Source organism: Petromyzon marinus, chromosome 14 (genome assembly GCF_048934315.1).
Source record: "Petromyzon marinus isolate PM22_M1 ecotype Great Lakes invasive population chromosome 14, UKy_Petmar_22M1.pri1.0, whole genome shotgun sequence".
Lineage (NCBI taxonomy): Eukaryota > Metazoa > Chordata > Hyperoartia > Petromyzontiformes > Petromyzontidae > Petromyzon > Petromyzon marinus.
The window spans coordinates 13,510,369-13,532,669 of NC_133680.1; the positions used below are offsets into that span (position 1 = coordinate 13,510,369).

Below are 22,301 nucleotides of genomic sequence, written 5' to 3' on the forward strand. Positions count from 1 at the left end.
CCTTATGGCGGTACCCCAGGGTACCATAGTACCCCGGCTCTCACGTAATGTCCGTGATGCAGTCATTTTTAGTCTGTTGATGGTTGGCGATGCGGCAATCGACTCATCTCGACGAGCTGTACTCACGATGCACCACTACGGTGCGTACGAGCGTTCAGGGTTTCAGCGCAATCGTCCTCGCTGTGTGTCGACATCGCGGAGTAGCACTGATTTCGGATTGAGTGGTACCCCAGTCGCGGAGTGAAGTACACCCCTGGAAAAATAGTGTCCCAGAAATAAAATGTTTAATTGCCTCGGCCATTTTGTATTATTTGGTACCCTGGGGTTACCGCCATAAGGATCAAAAATTCATTATCGTGAACCGAGCAAGGCATTGAAGAGGGGTGCGTAGAGGTGAATGAAGAGGAGACCCCAGAAACTGTGAGTGTGCTCGTGTCCGGCTCTTGTGAAGGGAGTGATGAATGTTGAACTTCTTTCGCACCGTACGTAGCCAACCGTGCTAAACGGAGGTGGCGTGGGGGAGCGGTAGTGTGTAGTGGTTAGCGTGCTGCACTACGAACCCAGCAATCCGGGTTCAATTCTAGCTGACGGCCAACACAAGTGACCATTATCTTAACCGGTCCTAAGCCGCCCCTAGGCCGACTCAGCCTCAAATGAGTACCTGATGCCATGTGTAAACAGCGCCATTGGTGACAATGGTTGTGGGTCGTGGTGCTGGCCACCCATCCCATCGTGTACCGTGCCGGCCTTCATAGGTGCTCGCTGAAAGCACTTGCCCCAAAATCTGTGTCGTTTGGTATCAGTGGCAGTGGCCATGATCACATCTTAATCGAGTGAGGCAGACGATGCCTCAATGACATCGGACGACTGTGGACTGATTCTGCTACGTGGGTAAATGTCAGTCCATTGCCACTTATATTGTTTTCCATTGCTTTTTTTATGTAAGCTGCAAAGGGCACTTTAGCTGTTACCCTGCGTGTCATGCGCCCGTTCTCTTTCGTCTGAGATGAGTAATGATGATGGATGATCCTCTCGCAAATGTTAATTAGTTATCTCTGTGCGTAACCTTTCAGCCTCTGAAAAACAAGCTGGGAAAGCCAATGCGGTTAGGGAACGAGTGCGTGCACATTTACATATTCGCACGGTGGGGGTTAAAGCGTCCCCAGAGTGAAAACCTAAGGATGTTGCATTAACCTAACACTTTTGTTCGAAATAACAATAAAAATCTATGCTATGCATGAGGTGCACATTTGGCATTATGTGCAGTGATACCACAGGGGGACTTTGAAACTTCCCAAGGGCACTCCCATAATTTAAAGCATTTTGAATGATGGCCTAATTAAATAAAAACAACATAAACTCTACTTTAAATATCAATACAATTTCAACATCTGGGGTCTCCAGGGGGGAGGGTGATTGCCCCTCTCAATACAACTGCCTTCCCGGGCAGTGCCGTGGTTTGGGATGTAATCTCCACAGTTTGACGACTGAAAACTAAAATTCCTGTCACTGGCGCCAAGATCTCTTTACAGTAGCCCGAGTGCAGCTCAACACTCGTCGGAGTATGGAGACACTTCAAGTTGCCCCCCCCCGGTTGTCCCCACAATGCCTGATGAGCGCGCGGTCCTCTCTCCCCCCGCGCCGCTTGGCAGAGAGCGTGCAGAACGCCACGGGCCCGCTGCTCGTCGAGATACGCAAGACATCCGGGGCCAACCTGGGCATCTCGCTGTCCAAGGAATCGTGCGGAATGAAGCAGATCTTCGTCATCGACAAGATCCGGCCGGCCAGCATTGCCGAGAGGTGCCACACCGCCACCCACCACCCGCCAGGGCCATGCTCCGCAGGCCCGCCGGCCGGTGTCCCGCTAGCGAAAGAGTCCCGATGATTATAATTATTAATGGTTAGAATACAGATGCACAGTAATCCGTTATTTGCTCCCACTCTCAAAAATCACTTTTGGCAACGTTTTATTATGAGGGGCGCCACGGTGGCAAGATGTTAACTACCTCGCTCGGTATACAGGAGGTCGTGGGTTTGATCCCGACCCTGATGCTTGTTGTATATTTGGAGTTCGCGTGTCTCTCTCCCTGTGGTCGTGTGGATTTTTCTCCGGGTCCTCCGGTTTTTGCCTCCACATTTAGAATCAATATGCGTTTCGAGCATTTGGCTGCTATACATTTCCATGTGATGAGCCACTTCGTTAAGCTATCATTTGTGGCGAGGTTGCTTCTGAATAAGAGCTACATAGCTGAGTAGGCTTTACCTGATAAAATAAAACATTTTTTTTTTATTAACAGTACTGGCAACCCCCGTTCAAACGTACTTTTAACCAAACCGAGCTTCTGCACAACAATTATTTCACAGCTACGCAACTACTGACTCAGCACCGAGCCAACCATGCGTTGCACCACTGCATCCGTAAAGGTTCCATCATCAGCACAAATCTGCATTTGCATCGCCTCGTTGAACAGAGAAAATAAAATACCATGATATTTGTCCAAAATGTTGTGGGCGTCACTCAGCCATATTTTAAATGTGCTGGGAGGGGGGGGGGGTGTCCGGGTCCCCCCACGAAACCCAGAGTGGCTGCAGCCGTGCCACCCATGCCACTGCTTATGAAGCTAAAGCACGGGGAGCGATCGATGAGGATTTTTTTTTTCAATTCAATTACTCACGCGGCCCGCTGACATCAGGAGCGGTAAAGTACCGAAGCCCTGCGCTGCAGCGTCGCGGGCTGAATGATGTGTGGTAATTACTGAGAACTGCTGTGTTCCTGCTGATGCGCTGACAGCGGGTGACAAATGGTCTTTATCCAAAAACAATGCCTCATCAGCGTAATGAGCCATGCGGCCGTGTCAGCGACGCGCGTGGCTCGTGCGGGGGGCGCGAGTGAGTGAGCCGGGGATTTTCAGCTGCATGCCATGTCGGGCCGCTTGTGAGGGGACAGCAGGAATCCCATCGATCGTTATCGGACGTTTTCGCAAGGCTTACGTGAGATGGCACCGTGTTCCAATGCGAGCAGAAATGTTATGGAAACGCGGCCGTCTGTGACAAGCCGGCACCGGACATTTTTTTATTTAAGCAGACGTTCGGTTCGTGACGAACGTTGGGATTCGTACTGAAGCAATTAAGCAATTTGATTAATTGCTCTACGCGTGCAAATGTTTTGCATGTGAGTACAAAAAAAATACATCGCGCACTGGAAATGTTCACGAATTCAAAAACCTGTGTGAGAGGTTATGCTTTGAAAGATGTGTATCCCCATACTCTTTGGTTCTTTCAGTAAAGTCACGTCGATAGAAAATTTATGTGACTTTACCGAAATAACCTCATTTCACCTGCGAGCAATGCAAAAAAAACTCTGGAAGATAAGATGGACAATTTTATTTTATAAAATTTGTTACAATTTTTAAAATTGTAAAAGTTTTTAATTTTAAAATGTTTTACAATTTTCAATATTATTGAAAAAATATATATCATATATGAAAAATGTTGCGAAAATCTCTTACACATTCGTCATCGGTGAAATAGATGTATTTTTTTACAATGGTACAGAGGGGAAAACAGAGCCATCAAGTTCGCTATCCCAAGAATTTGGAAACTACTGACCACTCAAGCAACTGCTACTTCTGCATAATGCACCTGCTATAACGTATCCGGACCTTCCTTTATCCATCGCCCCGATGCCACACTGCCATGAACTCCCCGTACCTACTCCTCCGGCGAGAGAGCAGCCGTCTTTAGAAGAGAGCAGAAAGTCAGAGCGAGGAAGGCGTTTTAGATCCAGATGACAATTTCAGAGGTGGAGCTGAGGAGAGAACCAAAAAGGCCTCAAAGACTTGATCAGAGATCTTGGTCTCACCAAGTCCAATGCCGAGATTTTGACGTCTAGACTCAAGCAGTGGAACATGTTGGATGAAAGTGTGCGAGTCGCAGATCAGAGGAAGCGTCACCAACCTTTTTGCTGATTCTTCACCCGTCAAGATGGGCTCTGCTTCTGCCACAATGTAACCAGTCTGTTCGAGGTAATCGGAATCACCTGTAACCAGAATGAGTGGCGCTTCTTCATTAACAGCTCATCCTCAAAGCTGTGCTGCTCCATAATGGTAACAAGTACCCATCTCTTCCCCTGGCTCACTCAGTGCACTTCAAAGAGCATTCCAACAGCATCAAGACCTTGCTGGACGCCTTGAAGTATGACGAGTACAGCTGGGAGGTCATCGGAGACTTCAAAATTGTGGAATTCGTGATGGGTCTCCAAGACGGTTTTACAAAGTTTCCCTGCTATCTTTACCTTTGGGATAGCAGGGACACCAAGGCTCACTACCACAGGCGGGACTGGCCACAGCGGACAGAGTTCTCTGTGGGGAGGAACGTCAAGTGGGAGCCACTAGTCGACCCCCGGAAGGTGCTGATGCCACCACTGCACATCAAATTGGGCCTTATGGAACAATTTGTCAGAGCTGTAGATAAGGAGTCGGCAGCCTTCAAGTACCTTCAAGACTTCTTCCTAAGCTGTCTGAGGCAAAGGTCAAAGCCAGTGTCTTCGTCGGACCACAGATAAAGATGATCCTGGAGAGCAATGAATTCCCCAAGAAGCTCACTAGTAAGGAGAAAGTGGCTTGGGACAGCTTTGTCGCAGTGGTTCGTGGCTTCCTGGGCAATCACAAGGTCTAAAACTATGTGAAGCTGGTTGAGACTCTGGTGAAGAACTACGGCACAATGGGCTGTAGGATGTCCCTCAAAGTCCATATCCTTGATGCTCATCTTGATCAATTCAAGGAGAATATGGGAGCGTACTCGGAGGAGCAAGGCGAGCGCTTCCACCATGATATACTGGACTTTGAACGCCGCTACCAAGGACAGTATAACGAGAACATGATGGGAGACGACATTTTGGGGCTGATTCGTGAAAGTGATTAACGGTATAATCGTAAATCTCGAAAAACTACTCACTTCTAAATCTTTTGTAGTAATTGTTTTTATTACTTTAGTATAAATACATATTAATTTTGATTAATATGTTGTTTTCTGACTTTACGTGAACGAAAAGACACAAATTCGCCGTTTTCTCATTGAAAATAGGTACATTTCTAAATATCACTGTCCTGGTCACAAAAGCAAAGTTTGTGGGGACAATAGCCATTTTCTATACTTTTTAAGCATCAGCAATAAAAAATATAATACTTACTACCCAGGGACAAAAATTATGTTCCATAGTGTTTTCAGCACAACTTTGCCCCTGGAATACTCACGCACATCTGAGAATACAACTCCACACAAATATCCACCATGTAGCCTTTTCAAGACTGTTGGGGCAAGTGCTGTGAGCTAGCACCTATGAATGCCAGCACAGCACACAAGGGGGTGGGTGGCCAGCACCACGCCCAGCCACCTTTGTCTCCACAGTGGCGATGTTTACACATCACACCAGATACTCGTTTGAGGCTGAGCTAATCTCGTTGTGCAGCGTGCTAACCGCTGCACCACCAGTCCCCCAAAACACACACAGGTCAGCAACCCGCTTTCTGAGCAGCTTCTACCAGCCCCTCATTGTCCAAACTACTGAGTGCCTGAAACACATCATCGTGTTTCTTACTACAGAGGACTCTTATTCCTCTTGTCAAAGTCTCTGGCTTAATGAATGGCTTGTCCTACTGTGGTGGTGGTGGTGGTAGTAGGGAGCTGCCACAGTGGTGTGACGGTTAGCAGTGAACTGAACTTGCAATCCGGAGATCGCTAGTTCAATCCCATCTCCCGGCGGCAGCATTCGAAACAATGGTACAAGTGCCTTAAATTCCCTCCGCCCCTCTGTCCACCCAGCAGTGTAAATGGGTGCAATGCAACTTAGTCAATCGGCAGGTTGCATGTGGTGGGATAAAGTGTGGGAACTCCCACCTCTTCAAACACATCTGGTTGGTGTGGAAAAGTAGACAAAACACTGGTTACTCTTGAAAACCCGAATTGTTCATGATCAATGAGTTTATAAAGGTATTTTATGTCGTTCTCGGTTACCATATAGATTTACATGTCATAGTAGTTATTTTATATTGGTAGATTCATACATGATTATTCACCAATGACTCTCATGTATGATATAATTTCACACATTTATAAATCACCTCACGAACTCCCTGGGACATTGCCACGTAACTCCCAGGGGTCCGTGTACTCCCAGTTGAGAACCACTGGACTAGTGGAGGCCCTTCTGCCAGCAATGGCACGATCAAGCAATTGCAGGGATGCACCTTTACCTCTTATCACTGTCATGACCCAGGGGAGATTTGAAGCCAGTGCATGGGATACTGTGAGATCAGATCTTGGAGGTGAGTCTCAAACTTGCAACAGCCTTGGGCTCTTGGAGAAGGATGGAATTGATGGTGAAATCTAGTGGCATCTTTGGCTTTGGGTATGTATGTGTAGTGACATAGAATTGGTCAGCATAGCACTGGTTGCTGGTCGGGAAGGGGATCTGCAGCTACAGCAGCCCTGACTGACAGCAGGTCACGTGATAGACCGGAGAGAGGGATGTAGGGGAAAGGTTACGGAAGGGGCACATCGAGAACCTACTAGTAGGGTCCAGAAGAGGGGCGTGGCCGGGGCGGAGCCAGGCCACGCTGACAGTATAAGAGGGGCCCCGGGAGGGGACCTCGAGGCTGTCGTTTGTAGGGGGATCTCCGTCGTGCTACCGGAGTCTTCGTCACCGTCTCCGTCTTCACCATCTCGGCGTCGTCAGTCAGGCAGTCTACCAGCTGCCATGACTGGGAACCGTAGTTACTAAAGTGTGAACTGTTAAGGCTGTTAATAAACAGGGTGCCTCCTACTCTTAAGTGTCTCTGAATCAGTCATTACATATGAATTTATGTTCAACTTTTTTCGCTCTGTACGTAGCTAACCGTGCTAATCGGAGGTGCAGGAAATTATGTCCTCTTGACCTGATGACCTCTTGACCTGCCTACACCCATTAACTTGTGAACGTGGTAGCTGAATTAACACCTAATTTTACAAAGTGGCCATTATCATAGTACCTTGATTTTATATAGCATCATTCATGCTAATTGCATCTATTTTCACCAAGGCGTACAATGTTCAAATCCTATATACAGCTACTACCAAGCAAATGAAACCCCCGACTACCAAGCAAAATAAAAAACACAAATAAAGAAATGGCACCAAAACAAAAGGCACAAACAACAACAAAACAAAAGGCACGAACAACAACAACAAAAAATTATCACATTGGAGAAATTTGTCTCATCAGGTCGCATCCCAAAATATTTCCAGTCAGTGACATCACTTCAATCGTTCTCCCCGTGCAATCTCCTGTGGCTCATTTGTGAATCGGCTGTCATTGAAGCTAACTGAGTCTCGCTGTGATTGCTGCACTTTTGTCTCTCTGTATGATAATGCCCAACTTGAAAACAATTGCCCTTTTAATTACGGCCACAGAGACTGGCTGACCCAAAAGCTGTCGGGAGAAGAGTACTCCACGATTTCATTTGGCTCCGCGGGGGCGGCAGGGTCAGTATTGAGTGCCATGCAATCATGTCCCAGCCACTCGGCAAGTCGCGAGCAGCTGTGATGGGACCCGTGGCTGCGAGAGAACACTTTATTTAAACCCAGACAGCTCGCCTCTCGCTAAAGCTTCAGTTCACTAGAACATCGATAGGTGCTTAAACAAGTATGTAAGGCTGTGTCTGAACTTTGCACGTGCACGTATACACATGCACACGACAACACAAAAGCAACGAGAGAGCAAAGTGGTTCACAACATTGGATGGTGCTCATCCCTGTGGGTCAACATTCCACATCCTTATGACGCGAACCAGTATATTTAAATAACTGCTGGCATTTCCTACAGGTTGGTATTCTGTCGACCCTAGAGCGATGACTCATCTGGTGCGTTGGCAGTGGTGCACAAGGACAAATAATAACAAAAACCCAAGACATGAATCAATGACATTGTGGCCTTAAAAGGAAAAGTATATTATAGGCAACGTTTCAGGCAATGGCCCTCTTCATGGCACATAAATAGACAGACTAGAGAGGGAGAGAGGTAGAGTGGATAGAGGGCAAACTAACCAGGCATGGTGGAGACAATGATGGCATGACCAAATACAATTTCTGACTCAATCGGTGAATAAACAATGCCACTCAAGGCAGTGACATGGCCCAGCGGTAACACGTTGGTTACTGAGGTTTTCTGTTCAAGCCGACGGCTGCCGTGGTTGACACTACAGGTGTACTAGCTATAAATATCCGCCGTCTGCTTCTCGGAGGACGTTAAAGATCTCGTGACAATATGTATAAAAAAAGATCTCGTGACAATATGTATAAAAAAAGAGCTCGCCACGCATGCGCTCCGGCGTCATGGTCCAGATTTGCCAAATTTGTGCCGCACAGGTACTGCTGCCATCAGGCGGACTCCTAGGCCGAAGAGCTAACTCCGTCTGGTTGGATTTACTGCGATGAGGCGTCGTGTGAAGGCGCTTCCAGTTGCTGAGGCATTTAGGTAAACGGTAAAGATGCAGCGGTGGAATTGATCGTGCCACTGCTGGCGGAAGGGGCCTCCGCAGGATGGAGGTCTTTCGTCTACTCTTCCACGCTGACCAGACCGGCTGGGAATGGGACTCGAGGCACTGAGTGCTCCGTTGGAATGTGAATCCCCGTTCCTTTATCCTTGCACCCCCCCCCCCTCCGCCCACTTCTGTCGGCAGGTGCGGCGCCCTGCACGTGGGGGACCGCATCCTGTCGGTGGACGGCAGCGGCGTGGAGCAGATGAGCGTGGAGGAGGCGAGCGTGCTGCTCGCCTGCTCGGGCAGCTCGGGGGGCGACGGCATCAAGCTGGAGATCCTTCCGTCGCTCGCCCCCCGCCCCACAGGCACGGCACCGGACTCCGGCGTCGGTGAGCGGCGTGCGAGCGGGGCGCGGGTGGTCGACGGCGGCGGCGTTTCTTGTGACCCCGGTTGAAAGCGTGCCGGGCCCTTCCCCCCCAAACACCGTGCCAGAGCCACGCTGAGCCTCACGCTGAGTTTGGTTGCATTCGCAACCGATGGTTGGGCGAGGTCCACACAGGTGGTGATCTGCGATAAAATTTTGCGCCGTTAAGACCCTCCACCGCCCGACACAGCCGAACAAAAAATTAAATCGTCACTTGGTGTACAAAAGAAACGTTGGACCTGCCGATTGTGATTGGTTCGGCTCGCCAGAAAGTTTGAGAGCAAGTCTCACAGCCAGATTTAGCAAATTGTATCCATTACATGGAACTGCACCAAGTATCTTCAGGAAAATCCAGGGAGTCAACCAATGAGCACGGTTCGCTACGTATGGTGTGAAAGAAGTTCAAAATATGTACATAAAACACAGAAAGTCAAGGCTTCCTGGATTTTATTTAGACAAAGATTTGGCCAGATTTTTACATGAACTAATTTAAAAAAATCTATTTTTCAATGGTAATATTGACTGCATAGCCCTACACACTTCATGTTGAGTGCGTGTGCTGTGTGCTGTGTACGGAGGATGGTAATGTCTATTTCTGCAGGTCCACTGTCTTTCCCAAGGGATTTCTCCAGGCTCTCCCGCTTCTTTCCATGGGAAAAATAAATCTCAAAAGTGTACAACTTTGTGGAGCGTTAACAATATATCTCTCATGGCTAGAGTAATCCTTGCCATATGAATGCAGAGTTTCCGTCAGTGGATCAGGGCTATACTCAATAGTAAAATGTCACCCTACACTCATGTAGTGGAAAGCCACTTTGGCTTTTTTGATTTTCTTAATAAGAGATGCAGTGAGGTTTCACAGTATCCTCAGAGATTGACAGAAATCTGCTTGCTCTGTTGCCTCCTCAGACGTATCTTATTGCACCTCCAGGTAGGTGGTGGCGAGATGTGAATTCCCTTGCCTGGTATGCAGTAGGTTGTGGGTTCGATCACAACACTGACACCAACTGTATATTTAGAGTTTGCATTTTCTCAAAGTGGTCGCGTAGATTTTTCTCCGGGTCCTCCGGTTTTTCCCTCCACATTTATAATCGACGTGCGTTTAGAGTATTTGACTGCTATGGCAAGGCCCCTTCAGAAAAAGAGCTACATAGCTCAGTGGGCCGTTCCTGGTGAAATTAAATATAAAAAAATAGATGCCTACCATTGGCTTCATCTGTGTGTGACCCGCCAACCCCGCCTCTCAGTCACTGGATCAGAGGCGTGCGCCACCACACAAAACGTTCGTGACAACGCTTACAGCGACGCATCGCCACAGGGCTCAGTGTGCAGAGTCTACTGTAATTAGCGCTTCTATTTGAACGTAAAATTACAAAACACATCACGTATTTTGTGCTTTCATCAACTATCAAAGGTGTACATGTATAATCACTCACCCATATTGCTCATTTGTTGTCTTGATTATGGTAATTCAAAATGTGTTTATTTTGCCTCATACCAGTTTGCTTAGTAATCAGTTGTTAATTGAAAGAGTTGCGTGCTTTCCCACAGACTTACACACACGTGCAGACGCACAAAGCAGTGCAACTGCACTACAATCGCAGTGACAAGGGTTCAATTCCTGGATATTCGTATACACCACTCGAGATTAGTACTTTATGCTTGTCTGGAAAATTCCCGAGGTCGACTCAGCCTTAAGTGAGGCTGCCAGGCGTGATGCTTGCCCACTCCACCTTCTCATATAAGCCATTCGCATTTTCAATGCAGCTTGCAAAAGTAATATTTAAAAATACTTTTTTTTTAAAAACACGCTTTTATGAAATGTACCGTACTAGTAGTAATGGAAGAACTCCACGACTCCAGGAAGTGGCCCCGAGGCTTGCCACAACGTAAGGTACCGTGGGCAATTACAATCAACGTGAGTTGAGCGTGGACAATTAGACCCAAGCCGAAACATAATATAAAAAATATTGTTAAAAAATATATATTTTAAATTTGTAATGATAGAATATAGTATTGTCATCAGTATGACATACGTATACCAAGTTTGCAGTCGATACGACATTGGGAAGTGGGTTAAAATTGAGTTACAAGATTTGAGGATACGACAACAGACAGAGTTGAGGATACAACAGAGTTAAATAAAAGCGTGTAAATAATAATAATAAAAAGAGCTTTTGTCAGGGCATTTGTCACAACGGTGTACACGCGCTGTGTACAACTTTTTCTTTTCATAAATGCAATACTCGAAGCTAAATTGTAGCCTAATTGTCGAATGGGTGGCCACAGCGGTGCTGCGCATCAGCGATCGTTATCACTGCCACTGGGAGGGGTGGAGGGGGAATGGAGTTTCTCGTAAGTGGGCCACAAAGGGTGACGATGTTCCCAAAGGTCAGGGGAGAAGGAGCTCTTTAGATGCAAAAGGAGGCACTTGAATTAGCAAGAATCAGCTAGCGCGAAATTTTTGACATGTTCTCCCAATTGGTTTGGCCCATTAGATGTAAAGGCTGATAAAAAACAAAAAGTCTCATTATCCATATCTGCCACCACTTTATTACATTTTCACTCGGTGTTTTTTTTTATTCCAACGGTTGCCTCGTGGCTACATTCAGAGCTTGCTCGGGGCGCATTGTCGGCAACGGTATCCACAAGGATGCATTTCAGGTGCAATTATTCACGGCAGGTTGCCCATACGTCGTGACGTTCTCTTTAAGCCTGGTATTGGAGGTATACATTTTTTTCTTATTTCCACCTCGAATTTGTGCTGCTTAATCAAGGAAAACTTGGTCATGTGTGAGAGAATTCGGCATGCACACGCTGGCATTTGTGATTATTGCCCAAGTGCTGTCAGTGCACCCCAGGGTATTTAGAGTTGGGCGCGTTGCCAGTAACGTTTTTGTTTTTAACCAGAAAATAAAAAAACTTGACTGCCGGATTTATTTGCAGACTCGGTGCAGATGGGTTGAGACCACAATCATCTACCAAGAAGAGTAGTCGGAGATAAGAACATTTTGACTAATTGTCAAACGTGTTGTTGTTGTTGTTGTTACACACGTTGGCTTATTCGATTTGAAGGGTCTCCGTATTCAAATAAGATTCGGCTGCTGTTGACTTCCTGCAAACATTTGGTCCTCATTTTATGCAACAGTTTGAGGAATGATGGGCTTATGTTAACCCTTGACTGGGATTTTAGCTCGCAGAGCTTCCGTCTGCAAGTCATTGTTGTGATGCATTGTGTGACGTGGATTCTGATGTTTCCACTCTTAGGTCAGGGATGCAATCGGTTGAACTGTGCCCCGTCCAAATTTGAGAACACAGGGTAACTTTGTACTCTTCTTTTGACCCCGTGTACATTATTTCCCCTGTGTTATAAACGCTTGGGGTGGCTTGGGGTAATATCAAAAGTATTTTCCGAAAACATCGGCACAACAGGAATGCTACAGAAATCGCCAATGCACACGTGCAAAATCTTCTTGGCAACACCCGCTAAAGTCAAACGTGTCTGGCATCAGCAATTGGGCATGAACGTCTGTATTCGGTGCTCCCTTTTAATGCCAGCTTCAGGGCCCCGTTTCGGGGCCGCCATCCCAAACTAAGGCTGCCGCGGACAGCCAGCCCGTTTGCAATGTTCTTAAAGGAAACCATGAACTGTTTATAATTTTATCAGGTAAGGACCCACTGAGCTATCTAGCTATTTTTCAGTAGCGACCTGGCTATCACAAATGAAAGCTCAATGAAGTATTTCCAGATCATGTGGACATTTATAGCAGCCAAATACTCTTAAACGCACGTTGATTATAAAATGCGGAGGGAAAAACCGGAGGACCTGGAGAAAAATCCACGCGATCACGAGGAGATAGATGCGCAAACTCCAAATATACCGCAGGCGTCAGGGGCGAGATCGAACCCAAGACCTCCTGTATCCCAGATGAGGCAGTTAACATATCGCCACCTCGGCGCCTTTTGTCGGGAGCGCCAGTGCATGGCGGCTAGCGTGCGCCGACTTCCAAGGAGATCTAGGGGCAGTGCAGCAGTGGAACATCTAGGCGGGTATATACCTCGCGTGAAATGGCACCGTTCAACGTGAGGCCCCTGCTGTTTGTCTTCTGCTCCGCAGACGAATCCTCACGGGTCGCGTTGCACACGCCGGTGTAACTAATTTGTCCGTGAATTGAGCCATATGAATTGCTTATCGGTTTTTTTTTAGCGTGCGGCCTGAGCAATGGCTTGTGGTGTAATTGCATACGCGTTCCCCAGAGGGGGTCACAGCGCCCTGGCACGTCTTCAGCTTCCCCATTTTGAACCCGACTTGTTGCTGCTGTAAAAGGCAGCGAAGCACAATTAGATACGTACGGTGCGGAATAAGTTCAACATACATATGTACATGTGCCTTACTGCTCAGCTTTAAACTAAATAATTTCTTTCGGACTTGAACACATTCATTACTTTTAAGGCAATGCTTGCAATTAAGAGGTTTAATAAGCGCCTCAAATAATGATTTCCTAATTTGCAACACCCTGTTTCACAGTCATCGTTAGTCAACAAAGCATAACTTTACAAAATACAAGTACGAGTTATGCTACGATGGTCTGAGACTCTAGATTGGTAATTGTTTATCACAAACACGTCTGCATATTGTGCACATTACTCATGCACATAAAGCGCCTAATAATTGCCTAATTTGAATACATTAGGACAACATAGTGTTGCTTCGTTGCAATGTTCCTTTTGTTCCCCATTATTTATACATCACTGTCCAATTTGTTTTTGTCCAGTGCTCATTGTATACAGAACGACAAATATTTTCGGACTCAGCCATGTGCTACACTGCGGTGCACATTAAGTATTATTTATCATGCTTAATGTCATTAGGTCTACACGTATGCAAATACACTGATAAAATACGCCATTCAAAAAAAGCAGTTAGTTTAAACATAGTGTGGTATTAATTTCAAAACGTATTGCTTTAATGTGGTTGAGTGGCATGGTAGTTCGAGCACCTGGCACACAATTAAAAGGTTACCACTGAAAATTCGAGGATGAACTCAGCAATTCTCCCTCTGGGGTCAGCAAAATCATCACCCTAAGTCAGCCGTGGTTTGGCTGTCTAGGGACTGACTCTGACCATAGCAATGTGGAGTTGCTACCACGAGCTCAAGGCCAACGATGAAGGTGAAATACACCCTTGAGCAGGACGACACCTGAACTTTTGCCACTTTATATGTTTTAAAAAAGAACCATCATTAGCATCGCTAGCCATGACTTATCCACTGCTGAATGAAGGCTCCTTCTGTGTTATCACCACCCCTCACGATCTCACAATGCCAGGGTCCATCCTGAGCAGATCTTATGATTAAATCTCCGTGGTAGCCATCATCTTGGGCACACTCCGTTCTTTGGTAGCCATTTCAAAACCACTCTCATCTCGAGTCCTGCATTGGGGTCAGGTTTCTGGGCACCTCGGTGGATGTTAACTCCCTCGCCCGGTATGAAGGAGGTTGTGGGTTCGATCCCAACCCTGACTCCTGTATATTTGGAGTTTGCATGTTCTCCCCGTGGTTGTGTTGATTTTTCTCCGAGTACTCCGGTTTTTCTCTCGACATTTAGAAACACGCAATTGCAAGTATTTGGCTGCTGTAAATTTCCACACGATAAGCCACTTTATTCAGGCCGCTTCTGAAAAAGAGCTATATAGCTCAGTGGGCCTTACCTTGTAAAATGTCAAATATTTTTTAGTTTTAGTGTCCCGAGGCTAACCGCAGGTGACCCACAAAGCCGGTCGCTTTCCGGCCGGAATGAAGTCGTTTGTGTATGGCTTTGTCGCCGTGGGTACGGGTTGAGTCGTGGTGACCCAAAGCGCGATGAACCCGAGTGCACCTGGCACAAAACCGGCACTCTCTGCGGGTCTCCCCTGGGTCGCCGATCCCCCGCGCAGGACTCTCGTCCCAGCCGCCGTCGCTATCCCTTCTAGCGATGTGCCCTGTGCAGGCCCACTTTCCACAACACTGTGATGTCTCCTATGTGAGCTTTTTTTCGCCAATCTACAACTCCTTACCTACGTCTCTCTTGCAATTCCAAGCATGCATTATCTGATCCTTCTTTGTGCACTTTTCAGATTTTATGTTACTTTTCGTCAGCGTCCTGGTTTACTTCCAATCGAAATGTCATTAGCAAAAGAAGTTTGTACTGATTTTAAAACGTTACTCTTTAGGCAGAGAGGTTTTTGTTTGTTTGTCATTACCACACTTTCCAAACGTACTCCAACATGCCCCATTATTTAATAACAATTTCTATCGTGGTCTTTACTTGAATAATTGCCCCCACGAAACACACGTTGAGATGCTTTTGACAGTTGTGTCCCTTCATTAAATATCGTCATGAAATATCTCCATTTGTCCAACAAACTCTTCAGTTCTTTCGGTAAAGTCACGTAGGTCGAAAAATAAAAGAAAAAATAATATATCACGACGTTTCGATCGCAACACAAGCGGTCGGCCTCAGGCGGAAAACATAATCCAGCAGTGGAACTGCTGAACCAGGAAGAACACAAAGAGAGAGCTGTTACAACTAGAGGTTAACATATATAACATCTTGTTGTAACAGCTCTCTCTTTGTGTTCTTCCTGGTTCAGCAGTTCCACTGCTGGATTATATTTTTTCCGCCTGAGGACGACCGCTTGTGTTGCGATCGAATCGTCGTGATATATTATTTTTTCATTTATTTATCTATCCACGTGACTTTACCGAAAGAACCAAGGAGTATGGATTCCTGCAGTCACGAAAGCTTCAAATCAAGATTGTCGAAACAAACTTTGTTGAACGTGATTTCGGCTTTGCGCAAATATTTATCATTTACCAAATGCTGCAGGCTTCAGTCAGCCACCAATAATTTCCTGCAGTTCACATCCACTGTTTGTCATGAGCAACACTATAGCCACATACGCATCAAACTGATGAAAACATAATAATAGGCCATACCCTTTCTGGCAATAAAACATATCTTAAGATGTTCTAACACTGATGGTGGTGAGACAAGGCCATAAAGAATGATGTCTCTGGTGTAGGCCAATCCGTTTCAAAGACAATTCATATATTATCAGATCATGTTTGTTTGCATGTTCACCACAGGTACGTGTGGTTAATGCAGACTTGATGCCTTGCAAAAAGTATCTATTTGGTTTTTAAACATCTTAATACCTGTTTTATTGCCAGAAAGGGTCAAAGCTATTCTAATATTTTCATACACATACATAAGGTTTGCTTTACAATTGGAGGTACCCGTCAGATGGCCGCAACTGAAAAAACACGAACGCATGATCCGTGACGTTTTTGCACAATGATCCTTCTGCGTAAAGGGTCTTATAAAGTGCTATGAAGAAGGGTCATTGTCTGAAACGTCGCCAATTATATATATTTTTTTATTTTAAGGTCCTTTACGCAGAAGTGTAGTTGACAGTTGCGTTGACATTTTTTATCTCCAAATAATTGGTTTGAAAAGACACAGTTGTGTACATATACCTAGGACAGGTTTTGAAGGCAAACTGGGAGGACGATGATAATATATAGGGGGCAGATTGGAGTGTTTTAGAATTTTTTTACTTTATTATGAAAATCTACTTTTAATTGTGCCTAAAGACGAACTTAGAAATATCTGCAAATATGATCTACTGTGACAGATTATTCAGAAAAGAGGACATTGATAAAGAAGATGTAACAGAGGCCGAAAAGTCTGCAAAGGAACTTGTGAAGGTGCATGCTTGGAATTACAATGCGTTACTAAAAGAGGAACACACGGGTCAGAGGACGTTCGCAAGTAAGCACGGTTGGCTACGTACAGTGCGAAAGAAGTTAAGCATTCGTACATCATTGATTGTTAAGAAACGTGGGTCGCCAGAAGGCACAGTGACCGGTGGTCGAGACTAACGACGGAGCAGCAGCCAAAGTATGTTGAACTTCTTTTGCACCGTAAGTAGCCAACCGTGCTAAACGGAGGTGTGGGAAAGGACAACAAACTAAACACAAAACGCAGTTCTAAAGAAGTGAGCAGTTCCTAAAGAGGGAAGACACCCGAGGGGAAGTTAGCGCAGAGACGGATCGTTGAAATCAGCTCGTGCGCAGGTGTCAGACTTATTGTTGCTTCGCAGCAACACGAGAGATTCCAGTGGCGTTGGTGAGCCTCGATTGTGCATGGCCATTGATAATGATACAATTATAAAAGTGTCGTACGCTGAGGAAGTGCATGCCACCGTATGGTATTTTTTTTACCTGATAATAAGTTATTTTGTTTCCTTTTACACGGATCAAAATGCCTCGTTTTTTTCATTCTTTTCTTAAACATCGCATTGGATTCACAATTCCCAGGTAGAGCAAACAGCGTCGCCTCATTTAATGAAGTCGTTTCGTCCATTTGTTCTTCCGTTTCGTTCAGCTTAAATTCGTAAGAATCAATGTCGTCTCTCATGACGCAATCGTTTTGTGAGACCAAAAAAAAACCTATCCGTAAACGAAATAAACAACTAGCATGGGCCTCTACTGTATGAAAGCCATAATATACAATTTCGTACACCAGACCCTGACTGCGCTTCTGCTTTGTCTAAATAATGCACGAGGAAGAAAGGGAATGTTCCGATGCATTTTTTATTTAAATTTGTGGCAGTTTTGTCATAAAACACAACGCGCAATTTTGCTTTCCTTTGCATCCTGTCGAGGCCTGTGGCTCGGTGGCTCGTTTCATCTTCCCATGGCTCTCACCTACGGGGGAAAAGCCATTAAAGTGGTTTTTGTTTTATCGTGTGCCTCTTTACGTTGTCACTTTCTTTGATTATTCTGTGTGTTAATTATATATATGTTTTCATGAATTTGTTTGCATGTGGGAACCGCGGTGGGCAGCGGTAATCATCTAGCCGTGAGCATTGGCCGTGGCTTTTCATATATTCTCCATATTTCCAAGTTATATTGAAACTGTGCTCTTGTTTTGTCAGGAGACGATGAATGTGACCCCCAGAAGATATCTCAGAATAACGCCGATGTCATTTGCAAATGGCACACTAGGTGGCCCACCTTTATCTGCCATGCCAATTAAAGCCTCAAAGCTAAAATATTCCAAATTACATAAAAAAGACAATATGATGGGGAGTTTTTGTTGTTGTTAGCTCATTAGTTATTGGGCCGAGACCAATAACTAATGAGCTTACAACAAGCTGCTTCAGTGCTGCCTCTGAGCAGCACTGAAGCAGTTCACTCTGCCATGGCTCGTCCCTCAGAGCAACACATCTGGCTACCATGAGAGATTCGTTCATGAGGCTATCCACATATACAAACAGAGACAATTTCAACCGAGAAGATGGATTCTGGCTTAGCAATCATTGGAAGGATTTGATAAACCATTTCAGGTCTTAATTGATTGTTCACGCTTACGGTGGCTTTCAGACGGCATACATTAATTTTTCGTCTCCCCCCTCCTCTTTTCAGAACATAGATGGACTAGTCCTTCTAAATAAACTGCCAAATCGCTGCGCGTGGCGCTGACGTTTTTTATAAATAAATACACCGTTCCAAAATAAATAAATTAATGGAGACCGACACACCTGATGACGATCGTTTGTGTTATGGTCGAAACGTCGTGAGAATTTTTATTGTTTGACATATATTTTATTATTTTATTGTTTCCCTTCAACGTGACTTTACCGAAAGAGCTAAGAATATGATTTACTGCAGTCACGAAAGCTTTAAATCAAAACACTGAAGCAGTTCACTCTGCCGTGGCTCGTCCCTCAGAGGCACCCGGCCACTGTATTCTGATTTATTTTACTTCAACATCTGGATGTGTGGATTTTGGGGATTATATATTCCATAGACTACACTCACAGGACTTGCGACCCCGCTTTGCTCGCTGGTTCTAATCTCCCGCCGCGGAGTCATGTTTAAACATTTGGGGCAAGTTTCTTAAATCCTCCCCTCCCCCCACAGTGAGTTGAACGGTAGGTGGCACATGCTAGAATAAAGGGTGGGTCGGTATTCGTAGCTCTTCCGAGATGCCTGTGGCCAGCTTGGAAGAGTTGCCCAAAATGCCCTCGAAGAGGGTCTCGCAAAGAGCTGCCCTAGCGGCAAGTTACTGCACTTTTACGTTTTAACTTCACAGAATTCCCCCTTGCACCTGAGAATGAAAGTAAACGCTCATATTGACATTCTCATCACTCATCTTCATAGCTGCCGTGCCCATGCCATGATTCCTCGCTGTCGTTGTTGTGCGCCCGTCCATCGTCTGTGTGCAGTCGTCGACGTGGATGCGAGCAGCCATCTGGAGGCGAGTGCCGCCCGCGTAAAGGACGCCGCTGCCGTCTCCTGCAGGCCTCCCATTCCACCTCGCCACCTCAGACATCGTAAATTCCCCATCTCCGTTTGAGTTCCTCACTCGTGAGCGGGCGCACAACGGTGCGAAAGGAGTTCAGCATGCGGCCCGTTCTCCTATAATGCTGCGTGTTGTTTTCAGAACGCGAATTGGCTATAACGCGATCGACGTATTTGGGAACACTTTTTTATAACACGGATGCGAATTGTATATAATGCGATCAAGTGAACGGAACTTCCTCGCGCGAGTAGGAATTAGCGGTCGTACGGCTGTCTCGGCATGACACAAGGCGGGATGCTGCAGGATCTTTCAGGATGCTACCCACACCTGCAAACGCATCTCACGCGTTAACGCAGACTGTGCTTCACCCTATATTTCTATTATTTGTAATCACGTGATTGTTCCATAACGCGGTGTTCTTCAGGAATGCAACCACCGCGTTATAGGAGAGCAGACTGTACATGCATGTACAACGGGGCAATTGTCGCAATGTTCACCAATTGTCCTTTCTTCACGACCATTGCATTCGGACAGCGCAAATGTGTGACTTGCTACTTGCGGCAAACGTCCTGTCCTGCGTCAACGAAACCGGATAGCATAACCATTATGTATTTATCTATCGAGGGCAGATTTGCTGAACCTCAGGTCTTTCAAGTCTTGGAATGTTTGAGTTGTTTTGCAATGCAGCAGGGAACCACGGTACCTGAAGAAACCAACTTGTTTCAGGGTAGCTTGGAGAATCTGTAAAAAATAGGTCAGTAGCTTACTCCTCATACCACAGCCAGTTCAACAACTGGGGATTTCCTGTCGTAGGGGTGATTTCCCTTGTTCTGTGACAGATACTTGCATTGACAGTTGAATCCCTTAATCAGTATTTTCAAAGTAACTTAATCTGATTACTTATTATCATTATTAACAGAACTATATTATGACAATATTCTTAGCTCTTTCGGTAAAGTCACGTTGAAGGGAAACAATAAAATAATAAAATATATATAAAACAATAAAAATTCTCACGACGTTGCGACCATAACACAAACGGTCGTCATCAGGTGTGAAAAGCAACGGCAAGAAACATTTGAAAGAATGTTTACCGTTAACTTAGTAGCATGCTCTTCAGAATATTTGTATTAACACAAGCTGCTGATGCTGCACATGCTAAGCTACAGTAATCTTTTTACACCCCAAGAATAGGAACAATGCCATAGCGTTTCTGCTGGCTACCTGCAAACGTATAAATGAGTCAGTTACCTGCAGCTTGTACTGTGTTACTCCCCAGCACTGCCATAGCTTAATCCAGCTATCTGCATAGTGTGCTTTAGAGATAGGACAATTCAATCTTGACTTAAAGATTTCTTGACTGCAGGAATTAATATTCTTTGGTCTTTCGGTAAAGTCACGTCGATAGGTTCAAAGAAAATGTAAATTTTTTTTGTTATTTTTGGTTATTTTATTTGAACCTATCTACGTGACTTTACCGAAAGACCCAAGAATATAGGACAATTAATAAAGCAAAAATATGAATACACTACTTTATCGTGGTCGATTCTGCGGTCCACTTTATTAAAGGCGGCTGCCCTGACACCCTACCTCCCGAAGGCTGGAAACCCCCTACAAGCCACGCCCAGTGTGATGCGGTTCATTATACCAGTTGCGTCACTAGGCCCCGGCTATCACCTCCCGTCCAACGGCACGATGTAGACTCCCCCCCCCCCCCCGTCACCAACTATTAGTGGTTTATCCGAGTAGTCGAGGATAAGAACCGGTTAATCGGTTACTTCAATAATGGGATAGCCCCCAGCTCGCCTGTGTCTCAGCGTGAGCCAGCACCGTGGTGTGCTGGCTCCCCGTGGCAGCCGTGCGCTTGTGAGGCTGGCAGAGTGGCTCCGGGCAGCGAGGAGGAGTGGAGGAGTCTCCAACTCACGTCCGAGGGGCACGGCGTGACCAGAATAAATATTACAGGCAGCGGAGCGGCAACGGTGGCTCCATTTTTTATATATATTTTTTTTTGGGGGGGGGGGGAGCACCACCTTATTTATTTACTTACATGTTCCCAGGGAAGGTGACTCGCCGGCTCGCATTGGTATTCAACTGCGGTGCTTTCTTGAGCAAAGCGGATGTAACCTCGTTTAATGCGAGAGCAACTGCGACAAATAAATAAACATTTCGAGAACGTTTCAGTCTTTGTGGGTGGTGGGGGGGGGCAATCCAGGGGTGGCTGCTGTTGGAATAGGGTTGTCTCACAGAGTGAAAGGGGAGGTGATTATGTATGCGGTGAACGAAAATAATGATAAAAGGTTGGAAAGAAAAAAATTACGGCACCATCAAGCCCACGCATCATTTCTGAGGCTGCTTGCTAGAATGTTCCTCGGCGTGTGCGCGTGTGGCAACTGACTTGGAGCTGTCGGAAAAAAAATATCAATTTGTCGGGAGTTCCTCAGTGAATTGTGTCAGATGTGAACACTGCCAACAAGCATTGTTGACGTGACGGGCGCTCCTCGGCCTTGTCACTCGCCTTGCCAAGCCACGTGACAAGTGAGGAAGAAAAATGAAACGCTGAAGCCTGTTTGTGTGTGTGAAATCTTGCAGTTCTTCCACGTCACGCACAGGCACCCACAGCTTTCTCCACATGGAGTCATAGTCTATCCTCTTTTAACTTTAAATGATGCTGATGAAAATGTCATTGCCTCAGTCCATTCCCAAGACCGTACCTACCATTCAGGAAACTTACATCGCAGGATAGTAACTATATACAATGACTTATTCACACAATAGAGTGACAACACCTTTTAAAAAATACATCACGAATATGGTGTGCCCTGTCATGTGACCTTGACTGTGTACATTACAGATAGAAACGTAGTTTTAAAGGTTTAAATATGTTACAAGTATAGATCCTAAGCATGTCGATCTGGATTGGTTAATCAATTATCATGGATTCGTACGCTCATGATACATCCATGAAATTGTACGTTTGAGATTAAAATAATTATAATTTTAAATGAAAAAAC

General features: G+C 45.6%; 1 protein-coding gene across 3 annotated transcripts in view; it reads left to right on the top strand.

Moving 5' to 3' along the window:
* Window positions 1-22,301, top strand: part of LOC116942303 (glutamate receptor-interacting protein 1-like) — a 374,480-nt gene that overhangs the window by 246,365 nt on the left and 105,814 nt on the right. For 2 of the 3 annotated variants that reach the window (XM_032954032.2, XM_032954031.2), the window contains 3 exons: window positions 1,653-1,800; window positions 8,718-8,905; window positions 19,214-19,321. In XM_032954032.2, coding sequence (XP_032809923.2) covers window positions 1,653-1,800; window positions 8,718-8,905; window positions 19,214-19,321 — 444 coding nt within the window. The remainder of the gene's footprint in view (window positions 1-1,652; window positions 1,801-8,717; window positions 8,906-19,213; window positions 19,322-22,301) is intronic. The other variant, XM_032954033.2, reaches the window with a different exon arrangement.